The sequence below is a fragment of the Nothobranchius furzeri genome, chromosome 2, assembly GCF_043380555.1.
Source record: "Nothobranchius furzeri strain GRZ-AD chromosome 2, NfurGRZ-RIMD1, whole genome shotgun sequence".
NCBI classification, from domain to species: Eukaryota; Metazoa; Chordata; class Actinopteri; order Cyprinodontiformes; family Nothobranchiidae; genus Nothobranchius; species Nothobranchius furzeri.
The window spans coordinates 81,503,388-81,514,615 of NC_091742.1; the positions used below are offsets into that span (position 1 = coordinate 81,503,388).

The 11,228-nt window shown below is 42.3% G+C and overlaps 1 protein-coding gene across 1 annotated transcript; it reads left to right on the forward strand.

Moving 5' to 3' along the window:
- Positions 1 to 4,092: 4,092 nt before the first annotated feature.
- On the forward strand, positions 4,093 to 9,950 carry LOC107376963 (uncharacterized). Its single transcript, XM_015946305.3, has 8 exons — positions 4,093 to 4,246; positions 4,341 to 4,397; positions 7,683 to 7,781; positions 7,987 to 8,028; positions 8,182 to 8,211; positions 8,588 to 8,617; positions 8,690 to 8,800; positions 9,544 to 9,950. The coding sequence occupies exons 1-8, from the start codon at positions 4,193 to 4,195 to the stop codon at positions 9,817 to 9,819; spliced, it is 699 nt and encodes a 232-aa protein (XP_015801791.3). The 5' UTR covers positions 4,093 to 4,192; the 3' UTR covers positions 9,820 to 9,950.
- The last annotated feature ends 1,278 nt before the right edge of the window (positions 9,951 to 11,228 follow it).

Below are 11,228 nucleotides of genomic sequence, written 5' to 3' on the forward strand. Positions count from 1 at the left end.
CAAAACCTTTTGCCATTGAGATGTTTTGGTGCAGATAATGTCTTATTTCGAGGCTGCACCATGGGTGCCCGTCCGCACCCGTTATATGAATATACACTGATGGTGATTCGCCGATGGATCTACGGTAAATACCCCGTGGAATCCAAGAAGCACCAAAGTTGTCAGCGTGAGTAAACAAATGTACTGCATGCTAGAAATTAAGTCCGTGTTGCAATAAACGGGAGTTTTCCTTAAAGCACATAAGCGTGAATATACGACTACGTGTCAGACTTGGTATGCTAATGAAGTTGGGCTGTGAAGCGCCTCCCAAATTCGCTGTTTATATTTTTGTTTATTTATTTGGCAGACAAAACTTGGATCGGAGACAACTCGCGTGGGAAATTGCAATGTAGCCATGCAGCGTCTTCTTCTTCTGTTTGTCTGGGAGGCGGAGGCTGCTTTACGGCATCTGGCTGTCGTGCGTGTCGGTGTACTTTGAAGAAGGCTGTGTATAATAGTCCATAATATCGATACCACAGGGATGGAATATCTAATTTAGATACCACTTTTAGTATCGATTTATATCTAGGTATCGATTTTTTGACAACACTACTTGAAAGTGTCGCAAAACGACTGCAAAACGCACCACATGGTAATTAGTCGTGTGACGTTTTGGATGCATCCCAGAAGCAAAGTGGAAAGAAGGGATGAGAGGTCATGGTTGTGGAGGAAGTGGAAGGTGGTGCGGTGGTGGAGTAACAATCAGAGATCGATAAAGAGCATCAACAAACACTGACTGTTGTTTAAAAGTGTTTATAAAATAGAATGGGGATGTATGATCTCCCTGGTCCCATGTGGTGTCCTGTCCTGCTCTATAACACCCAATGACCTGCATGTCTTAGATGTTTAGAGGTTTTAAAACACCTGGTTTGCATCGACTGATGATTAACCGACTTGTGCAGAGCCGAGGAGATGTTGACGAGGTCACTCAATCATTTAATCAGGTCTGGGAAAAACTGGTCCGCAGAAACTTAGAGCACAACATAGGGACGATCAAACCTGGTCTAGGACTGACACCACTTTACTGCTCTCCATACCTGTGGTGGGTCAGAGGGTCAACAAACTAAACTCTGATGCCATTGGTTAACAATTACACATCACGTCTTTCATTTACAGCAATTTTCAAATTTCCAGCCTCCCACCATGAGAGTGAATCTCACTTTTGATGCGCAGGTTTCCTACGAGGACGTTACTGATGAGGTTCACCAAAGAGGGCAAGAAGAGTTCAGTTTTGGATGAAGATTTATCGTTAGCATGTGTCTTGTTGAATGGTTTTCTTCATGATTATATCGTTTTGGTAATTATTTAGCATCAATTTAACATGATTTCAGGTAGTGTACTCACCCAGTTTTTTGTTTGTTTATTAATGCACTCCAGTTATGCACCAGGCGTCATGAAGTGTCCCTTGCTTGTTTCCGTGTCCTCTCGTTAACCCACAGCCCCACGTATACAGGACACAGGTGAGGATAAAGGTGTTCATGAGGGAGTTTTTATTGTCTCACCTGGTCGGTGAACTGACTCTCAACTGTGAAATCAGATAAAAGTTGTTAATTCGTCTGGTTTGATGAAAGTTTCCTGTTATGTGAACTGATTTAAACTGTCTGTGGTTTGGTAGCGGATAAACAGTGTTTCACATCCAACTCACTGATTTAGAAACAGAACACACACACACACACACATTGTGGTGAAACTCTAAAGGCTGACCCCGTCTCACCACACACTCTGGACTCAGTCCTTCTTTCAGCTCCCAGTTAAAGAATAGGTAGAACCAGTTTGGTGGGTTTTGTTTCCCAGTAGCTCCTCCAAACAGATCAAAGACCAGTTCACAGGTTACCTCCAGACCACCAGGAGACATCTGTGAGTGATGGTGACACAACTTCACCAGAAAACTGGAATATTTTCCATAAAATTCTTAATGAAATCAGACTGTTCTATCTGGTTTAACCTGAGCCCCATGTCTCTGGATGATGGGCAGACACACATGGAAATGCTTTACACAACTAATAAACCATTCTTTACCATGACCATCTGGTATGTAGTTGCTTTCCCTCCAGAATCCCATCCTATGGACCTCTGTGTGTGTGGTTGTGTGGCTGCAAATCCCGTTGGTTGTGAAATGTGTTTACTGTGAGCTGGTTGCGTTGTTGGTTCACCACAGCTCCATCGGTCTGACTTTGACAAACGGTCTCCATCATAAACTTTGGTCAATGTGGGGACGCTCGCCTCTCTGGATGACTAAGATACTTTTTATTTTTCTGCAAACACACCGATGTGCTTGGTTTTTTAATTCATTATGGAGATGTGTTCGATTTGTTAACTCTGACGTGGAAAAACAGGATTAAATGCATGTTTTAGACATCTAATCGGACTCATTTATGAGTAATTCTGCAGATGCTTGCATTTTTACAGCGCGGACTGGCAGACTATAAACCACAATACAAATGGACCCTTTTAGAACTGGTCCCTGTAATTTTGTATAGTGATCACAGTGTAGGGAGACAGTTTACCTACACAGATCACATATTCTGTCTTGTTGATCCTGTTAACAGAGGTCCTAGTTTCACGAGATAGTTTTATGAACAACAGCCGTTTCTCGAATGCTCTTTATTAATCACTGATGGGTATTTGTCAAACATTGTTGTGAACTAAGATTTATAAACACCAGCTGGTAAACAAAATGCTGACAAACATTGTAAACAATGCTTAAAAGTGTGTTCATGAACTCAGTTGGAGCCTGTGAAGGCAGCGTTCTGACCTGCTTCAACTACGTGACTGGTGACGTTAATCACATTCGTTTTTTTTTCTTATTCACGTAGAAGTGAAGTATTTTCACGTAGCTTGAGCACAGTAAAAGTGAAACTAACTCAGAGATTTTAAACCTTGTAATCACATTTTCGTTTATTAGACTGCTTTAACCCACAGCCAGCTCCTGATGAAAGTGGGTATTTTAGTGCTATAAACCATAGAAAATACATCAACAATAGAGATCAGATGTGTTGCCATGCCAACCAGATACTGTTGAATGAAAAAAACCAATACTTTTGATTAGAAGGTCTAATCCAGGATTTGTTTTTCACCCCAAAGTGGAGGAGTTTAAGTATCTTGGGGTTTTGTTCACGAATGAGGGAAAACTGGAGCGTGAGATCGATAGGCGGATTGGTGCTGCATCTGCAGTGATGCGGGCGTTGTACCGGTCTGTCGTGGTGAAGAGAGAGCCGAATAAGAATATGAAGCTCTCGATTTACCGGTCGATCTACGTTCCTACCCTCACCTATGGTCATGAGCTTTGGGCAGTGACAGAAAGAACGAGATCATGGAAACAAGCGGCCGAAATTAGTTTTCTCCAAAGAGTGGCTGGGCTCTCCCTTAGAGATAGGGTGAGAAGCTCGGTCATTCGGGAGGGGCTCGGAGTAGACCTGCTGCTCCTCCACATCGAGAGGAGCCAGTTGAGGTGTCTCGGGCATCTGGTCAGGGTGCCTCCTGGACGCCTCCCTGGTGAGGTTTTCCTGGCACGTCCAACCGGGAGGAGACCTAAAGGTAGACCCAGGACACGTTGGAGGGACTATGTCTCTCACCTGGCCAGGGTACGCCTTGGGATTCCCCCGGAGGAGCTGGCCCAAGTGGCTGGGGAGAGGGAAGTCTGGGCCTCGCGCCTTAGGCTACTGCCCCCGTGACCCGACTCCGGATAGGCGGATGAAAATGGATGGATGGATGGATGGATTTCCTTAATAAAGTTTATTCATTAAGTTGTTTTAGTTTCCTGGAAAAGTCTGAAACGGATCCAAGACTGGCCTGTGGTTCGCCCCCATCTGTTTACATCACAAATATGACACATGAACCTCTGATGGGCTTTCAGTCTGCGTGGTAATGTCAGAACGCTACACACACACACACACACACACACACACACACACACACACACACAGAACCCAGACCCAGTCACTGTGTGTAAATCAATTTATTCTTGTTGATGGGCGGGTTCCGTAGGAGGGGGGCGGAGACAGAAAGTCACGCGATGAATGCTGGTTTCCTGTCGTCTACACAACAAGAGACTTGAAAAAGAGCAGAGTTCACTCAGAACTTGCAGATCCCTCCAGAAACAGAACGGATCCAGATCTTCAGAACCAACTGACTGTTTCAAGTTGGGCCCAGGATGTGGATGTTCCTGATCGTTGTTAGTCTGCTGGACCAGAACCAGGCTGCTTCTGTAAGGATGAATCTTCCTGATCAAATAATTGTTTCATTACACCTGAGACTGATCACTAACCTGTGTGTGTGTGTGTGTGCGTGCGCACGTGCAGTTACCAGGAAAACATGGCAGCGTCCAGCTCCTTCTGCAGCAACAATACCAAACAGCTGTGAGTATGTCTCCTGTCTGCAACGATCCTGTTAAAAAAACGTTTTATCGAAGAGAAAAGAAACTACAGAAAGTTCATCCAACTAGAGACAGGAGGACATGTTTTTTAACTGAAATAGAATCAAGCTGCTTGTTATAAAAGCTAAAGCTCACTCATGCACACATCTGTACGGGCACCAGTGCACTCAAAACTTTAACGTTGTCACATGAAGTCATAATATAGAAAAGTGGCAGTCGAAATGCTAAGTACATTTTTGCATTCAGTAAATTACAATGTTGTCTAAATGTTTAGATTCAAAATTTTTTTTTATAATATGTCCAATCTAAAGACTCTAAATTTATAAAGTTACATCTAAATATTTGAATCCTGTTTCCTTTAAACTAAATATTTAGCCAAGCTCTAAATCCAGACATGAAAATCAGCAAAAGACAAGGTGAAGAGATCCCCGATGCAGAGTAGATGTCAGGTTGTGTGAGTTAATTTAACCAGTCATGATTTTAGCAGATGAACTAATTATTAAACCCTGCTTTTGTTTGAAGGGCTACTTCAGGTTTTAATTGTCTGATTTTGCATGTTGAAAACTTTGTTTAAATTCTTAAATATATATTCTAAAGTTTAAGATTTGAATCTAAATATATAGATTTAATTTAAAGTATTTCTAGTTTATTCTAAATCTTTAGATGTAACTTCCATTGTTGACATTAGATTCTAAATATTTATAATTCCTATTTACATTTCAAAATGAATATGTGATTCTAGATATCGTCACCTTCCTAAAATAATGGCCTATGTCATATTTTTACATATATATATATATATATATATATATATATTGCCTAAATCATGTCCCAGTGATGCTGGACTGCTTCTGAAAATGTTTTAATATGTCAATGGTCATCTGTTATCATAACCTTTTAGAATGAAATTGTTAATAAATGTTATATATTCAATATTTAGTTCGGTTTTTTGTGTTTGGTTAAAAACCTGAAAAATTACTTAGGCCATTATTTTCAGAGGGTGACGATATTTAGGTTTAAATCTATTAATGTAATATTATAAATATTGGTCACATAATATATATTTCTTAACATTTAGAGTTAGGGTCATATATTAATATTTGAAACTACATATTTAGATGATCGAGCATCGAGCAGCTCGATGAATAACTTTGTTGTCGTTTCATCTGATCTGCGGCCACTTGTCTTGGAGACTCGGGGGAAGAGAGGGGCGGAGCTGTCAACTGACCACTACCTGGTGGTGAGTTGGCTCTGATGGTGCGGGAGGATGTCGGTAAGACCTGGCAGGCCCAAACGTAACGTGAGGGTCTGCTGGGAACGTCTGGCAGAGGCTCCTGTCAGTAGGAGCTTCAATTCCCACTTTTCAAAACGTTCCACGGGAGGTGGCGCACAGAGTTCGAATGGGCTCTGTTCCGTGTCTCCATGGTTGAAGCGGCCTATCAGAGCTGTGGCCGCAGGGTCATGGCGGCACGTCCAAGTGGAACTCAGGTGGTCGCTGAGGCAAGAACCTGGGCATGGGAGGAGTTCGGTGAGACCTGTATATATTTCGATGGGTGTGACCGTGGAGAAAGACTTTGCATGGCTAGGAGGAGATTCTGGTCCACCGTCCGGCGCCTCAGGAGGGGAACACAGTGCACTACCAAAACTATTTAAAGTTAGTCTCTTTGAGTAAAGTTGAGACTTCGTCAAATTACCTCTTTAAGATTTTGAGCTCACGTGCTTCGGCACTTTTGCATGATTAGAGCACTTTAAGATTGGAAGCCTATTGAGAGGCCATTTTGTTTGTAGCTTTTTTCAGAGGAGAGCATTGTCCTTTGGTTGGTTGGGTTTAAGTTAATACTGCCCTTTAGCTCTGTTAAGAAGAGCTCTTTCCTTTTGCTGTTGTGGCTTGTAGTTGTTTACTCTCTTTAGAAAAGAGTCACTGAGTTAAGCCCTTTTGTTATGGTCAGAGCCCTTTTAGTTAAAGGCCTTTATTTTAGGCGTTTGTCTATTTTATACTAGAGCTTGGGTAAGTTTTGTTTCAAAGTAAATTTAGTTCCTTTACTGACCCTTTTACCATTTTTGGATGTTTTTAAGTTAATCCAGAGCTGAACATTTGTAATATCGCTTCCTCTCTTAGTTTGTCACCCCTGTGGTTGTAATTTAAGTTTAGCAGACTCCTAGTCATATAACAACACCAGAACTGTCTAAATCTTGGACATCCCTCTCAGAAGACTCCCAGACTCCAGAGGGGGATGTAACAAGTGTCTTGGGGGCTCGTTCACAAGTGGAGGGAAAGCTGGAGCGCAAGATCGATTGGCGGGTTGGTGCTGCATCTGCAGTGTTGTACCTGTCTGTGGTGGGGAAGAGAAAACTGAGCCAGAAGACGAAGCTCTAGATTTAACGGTCGATCTACGCTCCTACCCTCACATTAGGTCACAAGCTTTGGGTAGTGACCGAAAGAACGAGACCGCGTATACAAGCGGCCGAAATGAGTTTTCTCCACAGGGTGGCTGGAGATAGAGTGAGAAGCTTCATCATCCGGGAGGGGCTCGGAGTAGACCTGCTGCTCCTCCACATCGAGGAGCCAGTTGAGGTGGCTCAGGCATCTGGTCAGGATGCCTTCTTGTGAAGTTTTCCGGGCACATCCAACTGGGAGGAGACGCAAGAGAAGACCCAGGACACACTGGCCTCGGCTGGCCAGGGAACACCTTGAGATTCCCCCAGAGGAGCTGGCCAAAGTGGCTGGGGAGAGGGAAGTCTGGGTGTCTCGGCTTAAGCTGCTGCCCCCGCGATCCGGCTCTGGATAAGCGGAAGAAAATGGATGGAGTGATGGATTACAAATTTGGGGAGAATTTGACTTAGGTATAATATTATATATTTAGTTATGTCTAAATGCATTAATTATTAAACCTAAATGGTGACAAAGTTGGTCATTAAATCTAAAACTGTAAAATCAGGGATAAATGTGTTAAGTTCAACTTTATATTTAAATTTATTACAACTAAATATTTTATTTTTAAACATTAATATTATTTTAAGCTACACATAGGAAATAAACCTCCTAAAACTTTAAATAAATGATAATTTTGTGCCAATTTTTCCACATTAATCATTAAAAGGTGTACGGCAAAAGGGAAAGGGAATAAAAACTATTTTAATTTGCAGCCCTAGCTCTATTTTCCTCAGGCTGCTTATACAAGTTATGTCTTTTTTAAGTGAAACAAAAATGTTCCGTTCAATAAACAAGCGACATATTCATTTATGTCTTTATTAAAATCACACACAGATTACGCCCTCTCCCGTTGCACCTCAGCAGAAGACTTCCTCCTCATCCTCTTCTTCCTCCTCCTCCTCAGACTCCTCTGACTCCAGCCAGAGTGCTCAGGTGACACGATTCATCATCAATTTATAAATGCCGATCACGGAGTCATGTATTCTGCTCAATTAACTGCATCCATACAATTAAAGCCAGTCTTCACAGCACCCCCTAGTGGACATTAGACAAACTGCAGCTTCAAATTGGGTCTTTAACTGGTCTAAACACCAACCAGCTGACATCGTAAATAAACTGTAACTTACTATTTCTACAGGCTTTCCAACTAATGAGAGACCAACCAAAGCTGGAAAACACAGTAAAACACACACACACACACACACACACACACACACACACACACACACACACACACACACACACACACACACACACACACATTCTGAAAGTTTATTTATCTCAATGGGGACATTTGTTAGTATGATGCTCATGGTGATGTCATTTCCTGCAGGAAGGGGGGCAGGTGGACTTGTCACAGGAGGTGAGTTGTCTGACATAAGTTAAAATCCTACAGTTATCGTGTTTCAGGTTAGACTTTTTAATTAAATGCATCTGAGTTTATCTACTGCCACACTGCAGAATTTAACATCATCTGTTGGGTATTGGAGTATATGATGTCGATGAGTATCATCCACTACCGAGTGAATTTTTAGCTGAATTTCTGTAATGAGGACGGGGTTTTGGCCATTTTTGTGTTCAAGTTCAGTCGGCTGTGGCTATCTCGAATTGAGTTAATTAAAATCAGTTCATGGTTCAAGAGCTATTACTCAGGCATGAAGAGAGACAAAATCAGACAAACTGGACAACAATTCACAAGATGTCTGTAAATGTGTAAATAATGATGTCATTTCCTGCAGGTGGGGGAGCAGGTGGACCTGTCACAAGAGGTGAGTTGGTTAAAAGGTTGAATTTAGCAGTGAGTGATAGAAACTGTAAACATGTCTGTAACTGTGTGTTAGAGTTCAGAGTTCTTCCTGCCTACCAGTGCGCCCAGCAGCACCAACCTGCAGCTCAGTGAACTGGTTCTACTGGGTCAGAGAGCTGAGGAGAGACAAGACAGTCCAAACAAGGTAGAAATGTCTTGGCCCACTGTATCGTATGATACACACATTTCTAAGTTAGTAGTAGCTGTATCTCTTTAGCAAGATTAGCATTTTCCAAAACAATCTGCAGTCTAAAATCTCTCAAGGGGTTTCTGCCTGCTCATGGATTATTTATGTACTTAAGTGTCAAGTGGGATTTTTAGTTAGTATAATTATTCTTGTATTATTATAGAGTTGCTGGATAAATTTAATATGAAAGTTAATAATTGTTATATTATCATTACCAGAGTTTTTGAATTTTAAAGGGTTAAAGAGCAAGTCCCCTCTTACCCGAGTCTAACTCCACTCCCATTTCCTGTTTGAAAAATGCACCACAAGGAGGTGTTGCCTGGCAGAGTGAGAGGGCAGAGCCGCTAACAAACACACACACGGGCTCACAGAGGCATTGTGACATCATAAAGTACCAGCTAACTTCCTAGGGTACCTCTTAGCGAATTGCGATGGCAGATTTAAATTCAAATGAGTTTTTAGCAGATGAGGGCGCAACACTGTAGGTTTTGGGCAAAATATTTAAATTTTAACTGAGAAGCACTAAAGTGCCAAATCATTCACACGTGTCTACAGCACATTCGTTTATATAGTTCATTAGCAAAAAAAAAAAGTTGATTTGGGGGTGACTTGCTCTTTAAATTTGTTACCCAATCAGACGTTTCCTCTCCTTTTATAACCCCGCCCATCTAAGAGAATGTCTAAACTAACCCCACCCCCAGGCCATGCCGCACACTTTTCATCTCCTCCTGAGCCCCAGCAGAGAAACTCCTCAGACCACCAAAGTAGGCGGGGACTTCACAGATGGGGGCGTGTATGTAGGTGGCGTGGGCGGAGCCGGAGGACAGCAGGATGCAGGAGATGACCATGACACTGATGAGGATGAGCTCAATGGAATCCCACGTGTGTCAGATGATAGCATGGAGGGAGGAAACGGGCTTGCCCTTCACCTTCCTGGCCACCGTAGTGACGAAGCAGGACTGGAGCTGGCGTTATAAAAGAGGCCACGCCCTCTGGCCTGAACATCATGTAGCTGTGTGAAATCTGTTATCTTCCATAACCTGATGACAGATATGTAATCTCTACTTTCATTTAACCTCTAAATAAAGTTTTGAAACAAACCCAGGAAGTGAAGTGAAGAGTTTCTGTGTGAGAGCTCTTTAGTGGTGTGTGTTAAATTCAGAGGCTCTGAATGTGAGACTCTTCCACTGACTGATGAGAATAATCAGCAGGATGTGGTCACACGTGTTTATTCAGGGAGAGTTGGTTTCACCTTTTTTTTTAATCATTTAATTTAGAAATAAAAACCCTTCACCATAAAAACCTGTTTTATGTTTTTACAAGGTCTTAAACCAAAGAAAGAATGAAATCATTAGAGAAATACAACCCTTCTCCAGCAGATGTGGAAATAATAATAATTAAATATATTGTGTGTGTTAATTCTAACCCTTTCACTGTTGAATTGAGCTTTTGTTTTGTAGAAATGCTGACTGAAGAAGCTGTAATTCTAAACTTCCACCACCAGTGGGCGTCCTGGGGCTGTAAATGAGACAACACCATCTCCTGCACACACACACACACACACACACACACACACACACACACACACACACACACACACACACACACACACACACACACACACACACACACACACACACACACACACACACACACACACACACACACACACACACACTTTACATTCATGGAGCATTTTTGCCCTATATGGCAGCTGATGCTGTCACCCCTAGTAACAGTTTACTACACAAAGGAAATCAGCAGAAGTTATAATTCACAAACGATTCATATTCAGAGACGATAACATTTGAAATAGCTGGATTCGTCTACTTTTTAACCCAACTTCTTTAGAGTGTGAGGCGTTAATTCCCCAGCAGTCCCAGGATGATTGATTTCCTCGTTGCAGGGCGGCGTATCGATGGAATTATTGTCAATAAAACATAAAAAAGAGGCGGTGGAGGGCTGTTCTAATAACGATCACATGTTCACATCTCTACTGATGCTTCTGCCTCTGCTAATCTTATCATAGCACCATGTTTTACACATTATTGATGCGTCTTTGCCAGCTTAGTTCAATGGTTCTTGTGTGTGTGTGTGTGTGTGGGGGGGGGGGGGGGGGGGGGGGCATTGGCTTAACTTTAACAAAATACTAATTATTGCAGCAAATAGTGGAGAAGTTGCAGCTGATTGATATGTTCTCTGAAATGCAAACACGTCCCACCTGCACACTCGTAACCATGTGATGTTTGCTCTGTGTGTGTGTGTCTGTGTGTGTGTGTGTGTGTGTGTGTGTGTGTGTGTGCTTGAGCATAAGGGCATGCATAATGCTCAGTGCAGCCCTACAGCACTGCAGAGATTATGTCGCATGATGTTCTGGAGCAACAAT

Bases quoted from the DNA above. Each gene is read 5' to 3' on its own strand.
- LOC107376963 (XM_015946305.3), top strand. From the start codon at position 4,193: ATGTGGATGTTCCTGATCGTTGTTAGTCTGCTGGACCAGAACCAGGCT. The intron at 7,782-7,986 runs GTGACACGATTC...CTATTTCTACAG, and splicing joins ACTCCAGCCAGAGTGCTCAG to GCTTTCCAACTAATGAGAGA. The intron at 8,212-8,587 runs GTGAGTTGTCTG...CATTTCCTGCAG, and splicing joins AGGTGGACTTGTCACAGGAG to GTGGGGGAGCAGGTGGACCT.